Source organism: Pseudophryne corroboree, chromosome 3 (assembly GCF_028390025.1).
Source record: "Pseudophryne corroboree isolate aPseCor3 chromosome 3, aPseCor3.hap2, whole genome shotgun sequence".
NCBI classification, from domain to species: domain Eukaryota; kingdom Metazoa; phylum Chordata; class Amphibia; order Anura; family Myobatrachidae; genus Pseudophryne; species Pseudophryne corroboree.
Window position 1 is genome coordinate 462,129,018 of NC_086446.1, and position 17,457 is coordinate 462,146,474.

Consider the following 17,457-nt stretch of genomic DNA (forward strand, 5'->3'; position numbering starts at 1 on the left):
TTCAGGTTTTCAATCATCATACATTCTGTACAGTTTAAGCCTTAGGGGTATATTCAGTTAGTGTCGGATCCTCTCCGTTCAATTTGCGGGCATTTTGACAGGTTTTTGCCCGTTTTCAACAATGCCGATCCGACTTTTTTTTAAAGTCGAATTGGCATTGTTGAAAATAAGCAAAAAACCTGTCGGAAACGCACGCAAAAAAAAAAGTGGATCTGTGGCTAATCCGCCGATCCACGTGTTTGCCGACAAGTCAGATTTTTTGACAAGTTGGAAAAACGGCACTGGAATTGAATAGGTCGAATCCAGATTCAACCTAAAAAAGTTGAAAAGTGCCGTTTCCGACTAATTGAGTAGACCCCTTAGTGCAGAGCAACTTGTTAGTGCTCTGATGCTTCTCTAGGAAGCTAAAGTGTGGCCCCTTTTGAGACATGAAGGGCCACTAGTAACTCCTGAAAAACAAACATCAGCTTGACCACCAGTACCTTTGATGGACAGGATAATATTTGTACCCATATTGAATATATTGCTTGTAATTGTATATTCTATTTCTGAGCACTTCAGAGAGGGAATATACAGAATGGCAATTTAATACTGGCAAATATTAAAGAGTTGCATATATGTTGTTCCCTATAATGTTCATTATTCAACATGGTTGGTTTACTGTGGTTTTACAACAGATACCCACATAGCGGCTACAGATAACAAGCATTATGTAAAAGGGACAATAGAGCGAGTGGTTATCACAAGTCAAAGAAATGCAGCAAAGTAGGAAGTTGCACAGACCTTGTTGCCGAGCAACATGATGACCACATCCTTGTTTGAAAATTCATGAACCTCTGTAAGCCAGGCCTAAGAAACGAAGTGAAAGTCACAAAGAAACAAAAAGTCTCACATAAAGAAGCGCAGTAGAATCACAAGTGAGGAGAAAATGGGATTTTAAAATTACCTACCGGTAAATCCTTTTCTCGTAGTCCGTAGAGGATACTGGGGTTCCATTTAGTACCATGGGGTATAGACAGGTCCACTAGGAGCCATGGGCACTTTAAGAATTTGATAGTGTGGGCTGGCTCCTCCCTCTATGCCCCTCCTACCAGACTCAGTCTAGGAAACTGTGCCCGAGGAGACGGACATACTTTGAGAGAAGGATAGATAAGGATTGCGGTGAGATTCCGAACCAGCACACACAAACAAGAGGAAAGCCATGCCAACCAAACTTGAAACAGGAACAGCAACAGCTGAACCAAACAACAATACTTAAAGTAACATTGCAGGAAAACCGAAGCACCGGGCGTGCGCCCAGTATCCTCTGAGGACTACGAGAAAAGGATTTACCGGTAGGCAATTAAAATCCTATTTTCTCTTACGTCCTAGAGGATACTGGGTTTCCATTTAGTACCATGGGTAAGTACCAAAGCTCTCAAACCGGGTGGGAGAGTATGGAGGTTCCTGCAGAACAGACTGACCAAACTGAAGGTCATCACAGGTCAAAGTATCGAACTTGTAAAACTTTGCAAACGTGTTCGAACCTGACCAAGTAGCTGCCCGGCAGAGCTGAAAAGCCTAGACACCCCGGGCAGCCGCCCAAGAAAAACCCACCGACCTAGTTGAGTGGGCCTTAACAGATTTCGAAACCGGCAAGCCTGCCGTGGAATAAGCATGCTGCATAGTGAGCCTGATCCAGCGTGCAATGGACTGCTTTGAAGCAGGACACCCAATCTTATTGGGATCATAGAGAACGAACAGCGAGTCAGATTTCCTGTTATGAGCTGTCCTCTTTACGTACACCTTCAAAGCCCTCACAACATCCAAAGACTTTGGAGTAGCAGAGGTGTCCATAACAGCCGGAAACACAATAGGTTGGTTGATGTGAAACGCGGACACCATCTTAGCAAGGAATTGCCGACGAGTTCTGAGTTCAGCTCTGTCCTCATGGAAAACTAAGTAGGGGCTCTTGTGAGACAACGCCCCTAGCTCCGACACACGTCTCGCCGAAACCAAGACCAACAGTGTGACGGTCTTCCACGTAAGATACTTAACCTCTACCGACTGTAACGGTTCAAACCAGTCCGATTGGAGGAACTGCAGCACCAAATTGAGATCCCAAGGTGCCGTATGAGGCACAAAGGGAGGTTGGATGTGCAGAACTCCTTTCAAGAATGTCTGCACCTCAGGAAGAGAAGCCAATTGTTTCTGAAAGAAAATGGGCAAGGCCGAAATCTGGACTTTTATTGAGCCCAGACGTAGGCCAACATCCACACCCGAATGCAGAAAAAGCAGGAATCGACCCAGATGAAATTCCACCGCAGAATATTTTCTGTTCTCACACAAAGACGTATTTCTTCCAAATACGGTAGTAATGTTTAGACGTTACCCCCTTCCTGGCTTGAATCATAATCGGGATGACTTTGTCAGGGATGTCTCTTCCGGCAAGAATCAGCCATTCAACTTCCATGCCATTAAACGTAGCCGTGGTAAGTCTTAATAGATGAATGGGCCCTGTTGCAGAAGATACTCGCGAAGTGGTAGAGGCCATGGATCTTTGAGGAGCATCTCCAGGAGGTCCACGTACCAGGCCCTTCTTGGCCAGTCCGGAGCAATGCGAATTGCTTGATCCTTTTCCCTTTTTATTCTTTTCAGAATTCTTGGGATCAGAGGAAGTGGAGGAAACGCGTACACCATCAGATATACCCATAGAGTCGTCAGAGCGTCCACCGCCTGTGGGTCTCTCGACCGGGAACAATACCGCTTGAGCTTCTTGTTGAGACGAGAGGCCATCATGTCGATCTGTGGATATCCCCATTGACTTGTCAAGCACCTGAACACCTCCGGGCGAAGGCCCCACTCCCCCAGGTGCAGGTCGTGTCTGCTGAGGAAGTCTGTTTCCCAGTTGTCTACTCCCGGAATGAAAACCGCCAACAACGCAGCAGCTTTTTTTTCTGCCCAGAGGAGAATTCTTGACACCTCTGACATTGCTGCTCTGCTTTTCCTTTCCGCCCTGTCGGTTTATGTAGGTTACTACCGTCACTTTGTCCGACTGGACCTGAATGGCCCGATCCTGAAGAAGATATGAGGCCTGCAGAAGGGCGTTGTATATAGCTCTGAGTTCCAGAATGTTGATTGGAGGGACGACTTCCTGACTTGACCATCTTCCTTGAAACTGCAGCCCCTGGGTGACAGCTCCCAACCTTGCGTCCGTGGTTAGCAGAATCCAATTTTGAATCCCGAACCGTCGGCCCTCGATCAGGTGAGAAGTTTGTAGCCACCACAGAAAGGAGATCCTGGCCTTTGGCGACAGACAGATCCTCTGGTGCATGTGAAGATGTGATCCGGACATTTGTCCAACAGATCGAGCTGAAAGGGTCGTGCATGAAACCTTCCGTATTGAAGAGCCTCGTAAGAGGCCACCATTTTCCCCAGAAGGTGAATGCATAGGTGCACCGATATCCGGGTTGGTTTCAGGACATCCCGAACCATCGACTGGATTATCAATGCCTTTTCCAACGGAAGAAAAACTTTCTGCGACTGTGTGTCCAGAATCATTCCCAGAAATGGGAGCCTCCGAGTTGGCTCTAAGTGAGATTTCGGAAGATTCAGAATCCAGCCGTGATCCAGGAGTAGTTGGGTTGTGAGGCCAATGCTGTTCAACAACCTCTACCTGGATGGAGCCTTTATCAGAAGATCATCCAGGTATGGAATTATGTTCACTCCCTGCTTGCGAAGGAGAAACATCATCTCTGCCATGACCTTTGTGAACACACTCTCGGTGCTGTGGAGAGACCAAAAGGTAGGGCCTGGAACTGGTAGTGACAGTCCTGCAATGCAAACTGCCTGGTGAGGTGGCCAGATCGGAATGTGAAGGTACGCATCCTTGATATCCAGAGACGCTAGGAATTCCCCCTCCCCCAGACCTGAGATCACCGCTCTCAGAGACTCCATCTTGAACTTAAATACTCGCAAGTACGGGTTCAATGATTTTAGATTCAGAATCGGCCTTACCGAACCGTCCAGTTTCGGCACTACAAACAAGTTGGAATAACGGCCCTCATTCCGAGTTGATAGCTCGCTAGCTACTTTTAGCAGCCGTGTATTTTTGCTTTGCAAGTTTGCGAACGCCTGTGCAGCCGAGCTGTGCAAAAACATTTTGTGCAGTTTCTGAGTAGGTCTAGACTTACTCAGCCCTTGCGATCACTTCAGTCTTTTTGGTGCCGGAATTGACGTCAGACACCCGCCCTGCAAACGCATGGACACGCCTGCGTTTTTCCAAACACTCCCAGAAAACGGTCAGTTGCCACCCACAAACGCCCTCTTCTTGTCAATCTCCTTGCGATCGCCCGTGCGAATGGATTCCTGGTTAAATCCATAGCTCAGCAACGATCTGCAGTGTACCCGTACGATGCGCATGCGCATTACAGTGCATACGCAGTAGAGACCTGATCGCTGCGAAAAAACGGCAGCGAGCGATCAACTCTGAATGACCCCCAATACCCCTAGTTTTGGAGATGAGGTGGATCTGGAACAAATGACCTGTGTTTGCACCAGTCTTTGAATGGCATCCTGTAAGGTTATACTTGTCTCCTGTGAAACTGGTAAGCCTGATTTGAAGAATCTGAGAGGTGGGAGTTCCTGAAACTCCAGTCTCTACCCCTGGGAAATAAGATCTATGACCCAGGGATCCTGGCATGATGTTGTCCAGATGTGACTGAAATTTTTTAGTCTGGGTCCCACCTGCCAGTCTTCTAGGCATCGCGGTCCATCGTCATGCTGAAGGCTTTGCGGAAGCAGAGCTGGAGCTCTGTACCTGAGAAACGGCAGTTGCTGGTTTGCGTGGTTACCTTTAGCGCCTCTGGTGGCTATAGAGGCTCCTCTGGCTTTGCCCTTAAACTTGGCAGTCCGAAAGGACTGTAGAGTAGTTCCTGAGTAGGTCTTCCTTGTTGGGGGAGCTGCAGAAAGAAGATATGTAGATTTACCCGCAGTAGCTTTGGCGATCCATTTGTCTAGTTCGTCTCCAAATAAGGCCTCTCCTGTGAATGTTAGGTCTTCCACACCTTTCCTGGAGTCCGCGTCTACAGTCCACTGGCGTAACCAAAAGCCCCTGCGTGCTGACACCGCCATAGCCGTGGTGGGTGCATTAAGCAAACCCACTTCTTTTATGATTTCCACCATAAAGTTTGCAGAGTCCTGTATATTATTGCAGGAGTAAAACAATCCCCCCCTAGATAAGGAATCCAACCCCTCAATTAGGTTACCTGACCATCTAGCAATGGCTTTAGTAATCCAACCACATGCTATAGTGGGTCTCTGGGCCACCCCAGTAGCCGTGTACAAGGATTTGAGTGTAGTCTCAATCTTGCGATCAGCCGTGTCTTTCAGGGAGGCTGCACCAGGGACAGGCAACACTATTTTCCGTGACAGCCTGGATACTGATGCATCCACTATCTGTGGATTTTCCCATTTTTTCCTATCCTCCGGAGAAAAAGGAAAAGATGAGCTTAACCTTTTAGGGATCAGAAATTTCAGAATTCATTAAATTAAAATCAGGATTAACCCACGGTTCTTCAAACAGGGTATTCAATTCCTTTGACACAGGAAAAGTGAGTGAGGATTTCTTTTTTACAATAAAATAAGAGTCCTTACACTTCTCTGCCACTTTATCAGGAATTTGCAGAATGTCTGATAGCTTCTACCAGAGCCTCTATTCCCTGTGACAGAGCAGCATCCCCCCCCTCTTCTGAATCCACCTCCCCTTCCTCCATATCTGACCCCTCAGCGTCAAAGTCAGACTGCAGGATAAGGGCCAGAGTTTGTTTGTTGTGGACAAATGGCAAGGGATTGAGACGCTTGTTTGGGGAGTGAGTCTCTATTCATAATCTCATCCACAGACTGTCTTAAGTATTGCGTCTCTTTCTCATTGCGGGACAATTTATTAGAAATATTACAAATCATTCCTTTAAGGAAATCCAGCCACACTGGTTCAGCTCCGCTAGCCTGAGAAGGTGCACTAGGGTGGTCTTCAGTATGCCACCGGCCGGGATCCGGGCGACCAGCATACCGACGCCGGGATTCCGATCGCCGGCATGCCGACACATTCTCCCTCATTAGCGCTCTCGCCCAGCTGTCGGTATGCCGGCGCCGGTATGCTGGCCCCCGGGATCCCGCCCGCCGGCCACTCATACTACACCCAGGGCACTACACTGAGTACATAGTAGTGAGCTCCCTGGAGAAGAGGGACACTCAGCCGTACATGAAACACACTCTTTGCCTGACATAATGTAAATGTGACAGCACGCACGCACACACACAGGAAAGGTCAAGAGCACAATTAACCCACAATGAGCCCATCCAGGGAGACACAGAGTATTTTAGAGCCAGCCCACAGCGCCCCTATCGCTAATGCCAAGCTTAGCCGGGTCGCAGACTAAGTACCCAGATAGGGGACTTAGTACACTATTAATCACTCCCCCCCTGCTATGACCCCCTGGTACCGCCGAGGTAATCTGGAGTCACACTGGAGGAGCTGCGCGTCCCTGTCAGTCAGCGTCTGTGTCCACTGCAGAGGGAAAATGCCGCTGGTGAGCTGCTGGATCCTCTCATAGTGAAGCCCTGTCCCTTCAATGGAGCGCGGTCTTCCCGCTTTTTTTATGCTGGCTGAGGTCATTTTTGTGCTTAAAATGGAGCAGAACCGTTTTAAGGCTGTGTTTGTCAGTTTCGGTACTGTGTACAGTGTTCTGAGACGCAGTTGTGTACTGTGTCTGGAGACGCAATCCGCCCCGGTTAGAAGCTGTGCGTCTCCGTACCCTCGTGCCGCCAGAATGGCCGGTGACCCGCTACCCGGGACACTGGCTTAGTACTCACCACTCTTCTTTCTTCTGGCTCGGTTAGGGGTGGCGGCGTGCTGCGGGAATTTACGCTTGCTGTGGTGGGGCTTGCGAATAGTTCCCTCAGGAGCTAGTGTCCTGTCAGCGGGGAACGGGACCATTAACCCTTTGGGAGGTTGGGCTGTTCTCCCCCCTAAGTTCCACGAAGCAGGCAGGCGGGTGCCAACCAGTACTGCCTGAAAATAACAAATAGAAAAATAAATGCAGAAAACTCTCCAGGAGCTTCCATAAGCGTGACCGTCTCCTCCGGGCACATTTTCTAAATGGAGTCTGGTAGGAGCGGCATGGAGGGAGGAGCCAGCCCACACTATCAAATTCTTAAAGTGCCCATGGCTCCTAGTGGACCCGTTTATACCCCATGGTACTAAATGGAACCCCAGTAACCTCTAGGAGGTAAGAGAAAGATAGTTTGAGTAATAGCAAGTTAATAATTAATGTAATTAACATGGAGCAAACATGCTTTGTTTCACTTAACTAGACATATGTCTGATAAATACCATTGGCTATCGTTTCAACCAAAATGTAAATATAGTATAAGACATACAAGCACAGAGAAATGAAATAATTTACAACCTGACTTTAAATGTACACCATAATTTTATTGCATAAACTATTATTGATGTATAATGTAAAAAAAAAATTAAATGTAGTATTTTTGGTTTTCTGGGGGCTGTCCTATACTCTTTTGTCCTCCTAATGCTGGTTGCACGAGCTTAGCTGTGAGAAATATACTTTGTGGCTGTTTGTAGTCTGACCTTATAGCACTACTCATGCTTTGCTTGGATTTTGCAAACTCACCAGAAAAAAAAATATGAATAAACAATCTGCAATAAAACTTCGGCACAGGTAACACAGGGGCAGATGTATTAACCTGGAGAAGGCATAAGGAAGTGATAAACCAGTAATATGTGCAAGGTGATAAATGCACCAGCCAATCAGCTCCAAAATGTAAATTAACAGTTGGGAGCTGATTGGCTGGTGTGTTTATCACCTTGCACTTATCACCGCTTTATCACTTCCTTACGCCGACTCCAGGCTTAATACATCTGCCCCACAGTGAGGGAGCTGGTGATTGGCCATTTGCTGCAAATTACAATCACACTAGTTGCTGGAGCAGTTGATTGTAGTGCACAATGGTCTTATGAGGACAAGGGGGTAATTTACTAAGGTTTGTAAAACAAGCAAGCGGTGGTGTTGCCGATTGCAACCAGATTCTAGCTTTCATTTCTCCACTGCATTCTAGGAAATGATAGAATCTGGTTGCTATGGGCAACACCACCACTGACCTGTTTTAGAAGCTTTAATAAATCTACCCCAGGGAGTAATGTGTGTATCCAGTAAACGCATTTCTGATTGTCAAATGCTGGGCAATGTCATCCAGTTACGGATCCAGCCACTGTCTCTGTTGTTAGTGCAGAGGCAAAGCCAACGTGAGGATTCCTTACTAGTCGTATACTGTGGAATCCCTGGAAAATATTGGGGAAGAAGAACCTGCATGGCCAGAAATTAAAGAGGTTTTGAGTGACATGCGAGTCTGACCATGTGACCTTCCCACGTATAGTAGGTCGGAATCAGATTCCCTGATAAGAAGAGACAATGAGGAATATGGAGAGAAATGACACAAAAGCTAATTCTGTCGAGATTTATTTACTTTCAAATATCGGTTCTAACTGATGTATTTTTGTTAGAAACTTAAATTGGCAAACTGTCCCTGATGTCATCAAATCTGAAAATCCTTGGATGCACAGCACTCCTAATCTGTACAAATGAGAGTGAGGGAGAAGAAAAGGGTAATCACGCACTAGTCAAGGTTCTGAAAATGAGACTGGGTAAAAGTAAAGGCGCTGCAGATAAGACATGGCCTCAAGGAAGGCCCGGATAATTCCAACTCGACCCTATTACACTGCGCAGCAACATGGCTTATACACATGCATGTGCAATAACCAGTGGTATATGCTGGCAGTGTAAAAATAAGATTTTACTCACCGGTAAATCTATTTCTCGTAGTCCGTAGTGGATGCTGGGAACTCTGTAAGGACCATGGGGAATAGCGGCTCCGCAGGAGACTGGGCACAACTAAAGAAAGCTTTAGGACTACCTGGTGTGCACTGGCTCCTCCCACTATGACCCTCCTCCAGACCTCAGTTAGGATACTGTGCCCGGAAGAGCTGACACAATAAGGAAGGATTTTGAATCCCGGGTAAGACTCATACCAGCCGCACCAATCACACCGTATAACTCGTGATGCTATACCCAGTTAACAGTATGAATAACAACTGAGCCTCACCAACAGATAGCTCATAACAATAACCCTTTAGTTAAGCAATAACTATATACAAGTTTTGCAGACAATCCGCACTTGGGATGGGTGCCCAGCATCCACTACGGCCTACGAGAAATAGATTTACCGGTGAGTAAAATCTAATTTTCTCTGACGTCCTAGTGGATGCTGGGAACTCCGTAAGGACCATGGGGATTATACCAAAGCTCCCAAACGGGCGGGAGAGTGCGGATGACTCTGCAGCACCGAATGAGCAAACTCAAGGTCCTCCTTAGCCAGGGTATCAAACTTGTAGAATCTTGCAAAAGTGTTTGAACCCGACCAAGTAGCAGCTCGGCAAAGTTGTAAAGCCGAGACCCCTCGGGCAGCCGCCCAAGAAGAGCCCACTTTCCTCGTGGAATGGGCCTTTACAGATTTAGGATGCGGCAGTCCAGCCGCAGAATGTGCAAGTTGAATCGTGCTACAGATCCAGCGAGCAATAGTCTGCTTAGAAGCAGGAGCACCCAGCTTGTTGGGTGCATACAGGATAAATAGCGAGTCAGTTTTTCTGACTCCAGCCGTCCTGGAAACATATATTTTCAGGGCCCTGACTACGTCCAGCAACTTGGAGTCCTCCAAGTCCCGAGTAGCCGCAGGCACCACAATAGGTTGGTTCACATGAAAAGCTGATACCACCTTAGGAAGGAATTGGGAACGCGTCCTCAATTCCGCCCTATCCACATGAAAAATCAGATAAGTGCTTTTGCATGACAAAGCCGCCAATTCTGATACACGCCTGGCCGAAGCCAAGGCCAACAGCATGACCACTTTCCACGTGAGGTATTTTAGCTCCACGGTTTTAAGTGGCTCAAACCAATGCGACTTCAGGAAATCCAACACCACGTTGAGATCCCACGGTGCCACTGGAGGCACAAACGGGGGCTGAATATGCAGCACTCCCTTAACAAAAGTCTGAACTTCAGGCAGTGAAGCCAGTTCTTTTTGGAAGAAAATGGACAGAGCCGAAATCTGGACCTTAATGGAACCCAATTTTAGGCCCATAGACACTCCTGACTGTTGGAAGTGCAGAAAACGACCCAGTTGAAATTCCTCCGTTGGGGCCTTTCTGGCCTCACACCAAGCAACATATTTTCGCCAAATACGGTGATAATGTGTCACGGTCACATCTTTCCTCGCCTTAATCAGCGTAGGAATGACTTCCTCCGGAATGTCTTTTTCCTTTAGGATCCGGTGTTCAACCGCCATGCCGTCAAACGCAGCCGCGGTAAGTCTTGGAACAGACAGGGTCCCTGCTGCAGCAGGTCCTGTCTGAGCGGCAGAGGCCATGGGTCCTCTGAGATCATTTCTTGAAGTTCTGGGTACCAAGATCTTCTTGGCCAATCCGGAACCACGAGTATAGTTCGTACTCCTCTCTTTCTTATTATTCTCAGTACCTTGGGTATGAGAGGCAGAGGAGGGAACACATACACCGACTGGTACACCCACGGTGTTACCAGAGCGTCCACAGCTATCGCCTGAGGGTCCCTTGACCTGGCGCAATATCTTTTTAGCTTTTTGTTGAGGCGGGGCGCCATCATGTCCACCTGTGGCCTTTCCCACTGGTGTACAATCATTTGGAAGACTTCTGGATGAAGTCCCCACTCTCCCGGGTGGAGGTCGTGCCTGCTGAGGAAGTCTGCTTCCCAGTTGTCCACTCCCGGAATGAACACTGCTGACAGTGCTAACACGTGATTCTCCGCCCATCGGAGAATCCTTGTGGCTTCTGCCATCGCCATCCTGCTTCTTGTGCCGCCCTGTCGGTTTACATGGGCGACCGCCGTGATGTTGTCTGACTGAATCAGTACCGGCTGGTGTTGAAGCAGGGGCCTTGCCTGACTTAGGGCATTGTAAATGGCCCTTAGTTCCAGAATATTTATGTGTAGGGCAGTCTCTTGACTTGACCATAGTCCTTGGAAATTTCTTCCCTGAGTGACTGCCCCCCAGCCTCGAAGGCTGGCATCCGTGGTCACCAGGACCCAGTCCTGTATGCCGAATCTGCGGCCCTCTAGAAGATGAGCACTCTGCAGCCACCACAGTAGAGACACCCTGGCCCTTGGGGACAAGGTTATCAGCCGATGCATCTGAAGATGCGATCCGGACCACTTGTCCAGCAGATCCCACTGAAAGATCCTTGCATGGAACCTGCCGAATGGAATTGCTTCGTAAGAAGCTACCATCTTTCCCAGGACTCGCGTGCAGTGATGCACCGACACCCGTTTTGGTTTTAGGAGGTCTCTGACAAGAGATGACAACTCCCTGGCCTTTTCCTCCGGGAGAAACACTTTTTTCTGTTCTGTGTCCAGAACCATCCCCAGGAACAGTAGATGCGTTGTAGGAACCAGCTGCGACTTCGGGATATTCAGGATCCAGCCGTGCTGTTGTAGCACTGTCTGAGCTAGTGCTACTCCGATCAACAACTGTTCCCTGGACCTCGCCTTTATAAGGAGATCGTCCAAGTACGGGATAATTATGACTCCCTTTTTTCGAAGGAGTATCATCATTTCTGCCATTACCTTGGTAAATACCCTCGGAGCCGTGGATAGACCAAACGGCAACGTCTGGAATTGGTAAGGACAGTCCTGTACCACAAATCTGAGGTACTCCTGGTGAGGAGGGTAAATGGGGACATGCAGGTAAGCATCCTTGATGTCCAGTGATACCATGTAATCCCCCTCGTCCAGGCTCGCAATAACCGCTCTGAGCGATTCCATTTTGAACTTGAACCTTCTTGTCACGATCCGGGTATCTGGACGCCATTTCTTACCCATCAGATGCCTCCTAAGGCTGGCTCAGCGCTCCAGGACCGGATCCCATCTGTTATCCTAATGTTCACATTCCTGCATCCTCTCCTGTCTCTCTGAGACGCTGTCACAGTAACGCCTTATTACATCTGGCATGGCGTCTCCCGCGGCCTCCGCCGCCGTCCCTGAGCTTCTGCATGCAGAGTGTCAGAGTGGCGATTACGTCAGCCGCGGCCTCCGCTGTGTCCGCGTGGTTGGATGTGCACTTGTCAGCTTGGCGTCTCCTGTCTCCAGTGGCCGGCGCCGCCATTACTGTTTTCATTACCACATGGATTACAAACCAAACTTCCCTCCAAGTGTCTGCATGGGCGCAGCCATCTTGGATTCTGTCAGCTGATCATTTCCTCCAATCTGTTGTCAGTATTGTTAATCTGCATAATTGCCTAGCCAATCCCTTCCTTGCTGCAGGTATAAGTACACTGTGCCTGAGCAAGGAAGGCGTCAGTGCTTTGGTTGTCAAACCTAGTTCCTGTTTGTCTCTCTCCTGTGATTGTCTTCCAGGTTCCAGCTCCTGTCTCAAGACTTCCACCATAGAGACCCGCACCAGCATTCCACCTGCGGTGTAGCCTGACTCTCCAATCCATTGTGGATTCATCTGTTTCCAGCTACAACATTACCTGCTTCCAGCTCAGCTTCCAGCAGAGTACAGCTTCCCTTAAAGGGCCGGTGTCCTTTCTACACTTTACCACTCTCCACCGGTATTATTATTTTTCCGCTCTCAAGTTCTACATTTCAGTTCATATTTCATCGCTCCCAAGTTCATTTATTATTTAACTGGTTCCAGCCAGTATCCACTCCGTGCTAACAACAGTCTGGTTCCAGCCAGTATCCACAGCAGCTGTTTTATCTTCAGCAACCCAGCTTTTCCTGGAACACCAGCTGGCACAATCCTGGGTTATCTCCATTGCTACAGTCGGGCCTGGTAAGGACTTTCCATCTAGAAGATCATAAGAACTATCTCACACTACCAGTGCCCTGTGGCTCCTGCCATCCTGTAGTACCCAGGAACTGTATTTATTCTTTGCTGACTTTTTACGTTTTCTTTTACTGCTGCTGTGTTGCGGAGTTGTCATAATAAACATCATTGACTTTTATCCAAGTTGTCGTGGTCACGCCTTCGGGCAGTTATTATTCATGTTACTTACATGTCCAGGGGTCTGATACAACCTCCCAGGTTCCGGTACATCTCAGCCCCTACAACTGAGGCTGCCTCCCGTCAGCTCAGGCCCTCAGTTGTGACAGTAAGCACTGACCTAATGAATCCAGCCGGAGACCAGGATCAAGCGGCCAGGCCGATGCAAGAACTGGCAGCCCGACTAGAACATCAGGAGGCTGCACAGGGCCACATCATCCGCTGTCTCCAGGATCTCTCTACTCGGTTGGATGGGATTCAGACAACTCTCCGTGGATCAGGCGCGTCTGGTGCGTCAACCACAGTGACTCCAGCTATAACCCCACCCACCTTACCCATTTCTGCTCCACGTCTTCATCTTCCAACGCCAGCAAAATTTGACGGATCTCCAAGATTCTGCAGGGGATTTCTCAACCAGTGTGAGATTCAGTTTGAGCTACAACCTGGCAATTTTCCCAGTGACCGTACAAAAATTGCCTACATTATTTCTCTTCTCAGTGGCTCAGCCCTTGATTGGGCATCACCGTTATGGGAGAGGTCCGACACCCTGCTATCTTCCTACACTGCCTTCGTGTCAACATTCAGGCGCATCTTCGACGAGCCAGGCCGGGTAACCTCAGCTTCATCCGAGATTCTCCGTTTACGCCAGGGGTCACGTACTGTAGGACAATATCTGATACAGTTCCAGATCCTGGCATCCGAACTGGCATGGAACGACGAGGCCCTGTATGCTGCATTCTGGCATGGCTTATCTGAGCGTATTAAAGATGAGTTAGCTACCAGAGACTTACCTTCTAAGTTAGATGAGCTAATCTCACTCTGCACGAAAGTTGATTTACGTTTCAGAGAGAGAGCAACTGAGCGTGGAAGATCATCTGCTCCAAAATCTTCTGCTCCTCCTCCTCGTCAACTGTCACCATCTAAAGATGAGCTCATGCAACTTGGCCGTTCCCGTTTAACTCCTGCTGAGCGCCGAAGACGTCTCTCCGAGTCTCTCTGTCTCTATTGTGCAGCTCCGTCTCACACCATTAATGCCTTTCCCAAACGTCCGGGAAACTCCAAATCCTAGCTCGCCAAGGAGAGGGCCGGCTAGGAGTAATGATCTCCTCTCCATCTCCTCAAGATTGTAATCTCCCAGTCTCGCTTCAAGTTGCTCAACGTTATCGGAACGTCATTGCCCTCCTTGATTCCGGAGCAGCTGGGAACTTTATTACCGAAGCCTATGTTAAACGGTGGTCCCTACCCACCGAGAGACTTCCTTCGTCCATTTCTTTAACTGCCGTGGATGGCAGCAAAATTTTTGATGCAGTTATTTCTTTAAGGACTCTACCAGTTCGTCTGAGAGTGGGAGTTCTTCATTCCGAACTTATTTCTTTTTTAGTGAGTCCAAGAGCCACACATCCTGTGGTCCTGGGCCTTCCATGGCTCCGTCTTCACAATCCTACAATTGATTGGACGACTACGCAAATCCTGGCATGGGGTTCCTCCTGTGCTGAGACATGTTTGTTTAAAGTATTGCCTCTCTGTTCTTCCTCCCCCAGGTCGTCTGATGTTCCACCTCCTCCATATCAAGATTTCACGGATGTGTTCAGTAAAGCTTCTGCTGATATCCTTCCTCCTCATAGAGAATGGGACTGTCCGATTGATCTCGTTCCAGGGAAGGTTCCACCTCGAGGCCGAACTTATCCGTTGTCTCTGCCTGAGACGCATTCTATGGAGGAATATATTAAAGAGAACCTAGCAAAGGGGTTCATTCGACCTTCTTCTTCTCCAGCCGGCGCAGGCTTCTTTTTTGTAAAAAAGAAAGATGGTGGTCTGCGGCCGTGCATCGACTACAGAGGTTTGAACGACATTACCATCAAGAACCGTTATCCTTTACCCCTGATTACTGAGCTCTTTGACAGAGTTAGCGGAGCTACTATCTTTACAAAGCTGGACTTGCGAGGTGCATACAATCTCATCCGGATCCGTGAGGGTGACGAGTGGAAGACCGCCTTTAACACCCGTGACGGACATTATGAGTACCTCGTCATGCCCTTCGGATTGAGCAATGCTCCAGCTGTCTTCCAGCATTTTGTCAATGAGATCTTCAGAGACATTCTATACCGTCATGTCGTGGTCTATCTAGACGATATCCTCATTTTTGCCAACGATTTAGAGGAACATCGTTTTTGGGTTAAAGAGGTTCTGTCCCGTCTCCGTGTCAATCATCTCTATTGCAAATTAGAAAAATGCGTCTTTGAAGTCAAGTCCATTCCGTTTCTAGGGTACATTGTGTCCGGTTCCGGACTAGAGATGGATCCTGAGAAACTACAAGCAATCCAAAATTGGCCGGTACCCTTAACCCTCAAAGGGGTCCAGAGGTTCTTAGGGTTCGCCAACTATTACCGAAAGTTTATACGAGACTTTTCCACCATTGTGGCGCCTATTACTGCTTTCACTAAGAAGGGTGCTAACCCGTCCAAGTGGTCTGAAGAAGCCATGCAAGCATTTCATCTTTTAAAACAAAGGTTCATCTCTGCGCCTGTTCTGAAACAGCCTGACATCGACTCTCCTTTCATCTTAGAGGTGGATGCCTCCTCCGTTGGAGTAGGAGCGGTGTTATCTCAGAGGGCTAAAGATGGCCATTTACACCCTTGCAGTTTCTTCTCCCGGAAGTTCTCCCCAGCTGAGCGCAACTATGCCATTGGCGACCAGGAGTTGCTAGCCATCAAGCTCGCTCTAGAAGAGTGGAGGTATCTGTTGGAGGGAGCTTCTCATTCAATCACCATACTTACAGACCACAAGAACCTTTTATACCTGAAGGGCGCACAATGTCTCAACCCTCGTCAGGCCAGATGGGCACTTTTCTTTTCCAGGTTCGACTTTAAACTCCAGTTCTGTCCGGGCTCTCAGAATCGCAAGGCCGATGCCCTTTCCCGCTCATGGGAGCAAGAAAATGAGTCAGAGTCTTCAGACAAGCATCCTATTATAAATCCGTTGGCATTCTCCACGGTAGGGATGGACTCTACGCCCCCATCAGGGAAAAGTTTTGTAAAGCCGATGCTAAGGAAGAAGCTCATGCATTGGGCCCATGCTTCCCGTTTTGCCGGACATACAGGTATCCAAAAAACCCTGGAGTTTATCTCTAGGTCCTATTGGTGGCCAACTCTGAAAAAGGACGTCTTGGAGTTTATTGCATCTTGCCCAAAGTGTGCCCAACATAAAGTATCCCGCCAGTCGCCTGCGGGGCAACTGGTTCCACTATCCGTTCCCCGTCGACCCTGGACCCACTTGTCGATGGATTTCATTACAGACTTACCCATGTGCAACAAGTTCAATACCATCTGGGTGGTAGTTGACCGGTTCACCAAGATGGCACACTTCATTCCTCTCACCGGTCTTCCGTCAGCTTCCAAGTTGGCTCAAGTATTCATACAAGAGATCTTCCGACTCCACGGTCTTCCTGAAGAAATTATCTCAGATCGAGGAGTTCAATTCACAGCCAAATTCTGGCGAAGTTTATGTCAAGTCCTCCAAGTCAAGCTAAAGTTTTCCACGGCTTACCATCCTCAGACCAATGGTCAAACCGAGAGGGTGAATCAGGACTTGGAGGCCTTCCTCCGCATCTATGTGTCCTCCTCTCAAGATGACTGGGTTCAATTACTTCCCTGGGCCGAGTTCTGTCATAACAACCAGTATCATTCTTCATCTGCTTCAACACCATTCTTCACTAACTTTGGATTCCACCCTAAAGTCCCTGAGTTCCAACCGCTTCCAGCAACTTCTGTTCCCGCAGTGGATATCACCTTGCATCAGTTTGCCAATATCTGGAAGAGCGTACGATCAGCTCTGCTCAAGGCATCGTTCAGGTACAAGAAGTTTGCGGATAAGAAGCGTCGAGCAGTTCCTGCTCTCAAGGTGGGTGATCGGGTATGGTTATCCACGAAGAATTTGAGGTTAAGAGTTCCCAGTATGAAGTTTGCACCTCGCTATATCGGTCCTTTCAAGATTGAACAAGTCATCAATCCTGTTGCTTACAGACTCCAGTTGCCTCCCTTCTTAAAAATACCCAGGACATTCCATGTTTCCCTGTTGAAACCGCTGATCTTGAATCGGTTTCATTCCTCACTTCCTCCAACTCCGAAAGTCCAAACTCAACGAGGCGTTGAGTATGAAGTGGCCAAGATCCTGGACTCACGTCACCGTTACGGTCAACTACAATATCTTATTGACTGGAAAGGTTATGGTCCTGAGGAACGTTCATGGACCAATGCTTCTGATGTCCATGCTCCTGCCTTGGTCCGGAGATTCCATTCCAACTTTCCTCAAAAGCCAAAGAAGTGTCCT

At 48.2% G+C, this 17,457-nt stretch overlaps 1 protein-coding gene across 7 annotated transcripts in view; it reads right to left on the reverse strand.

Annotated features, from left to right (window-relative positions):
* RAB37 (RAB37, member RAS oncogene family) overlaps window positions 1-17,457 on the reverse strand; it is a 286,286-nt gene that overhangs the window by 93,896 nt on the left and 174,933 nt on the right. For all 7 annotated transcript variants that reach the window (XM_063960687.1, XM_063960686.1, XM_063960692.1 and 4 more), the window contains one exon: window positions 784-849. In XM_063960687.1, the coding sequence (XP_063816757.1) occupies window positions 784-849 (66 nt within the window). The remainder of the gene's footprint in view (window positions 1-783; window positions 850-17,457) is intronic.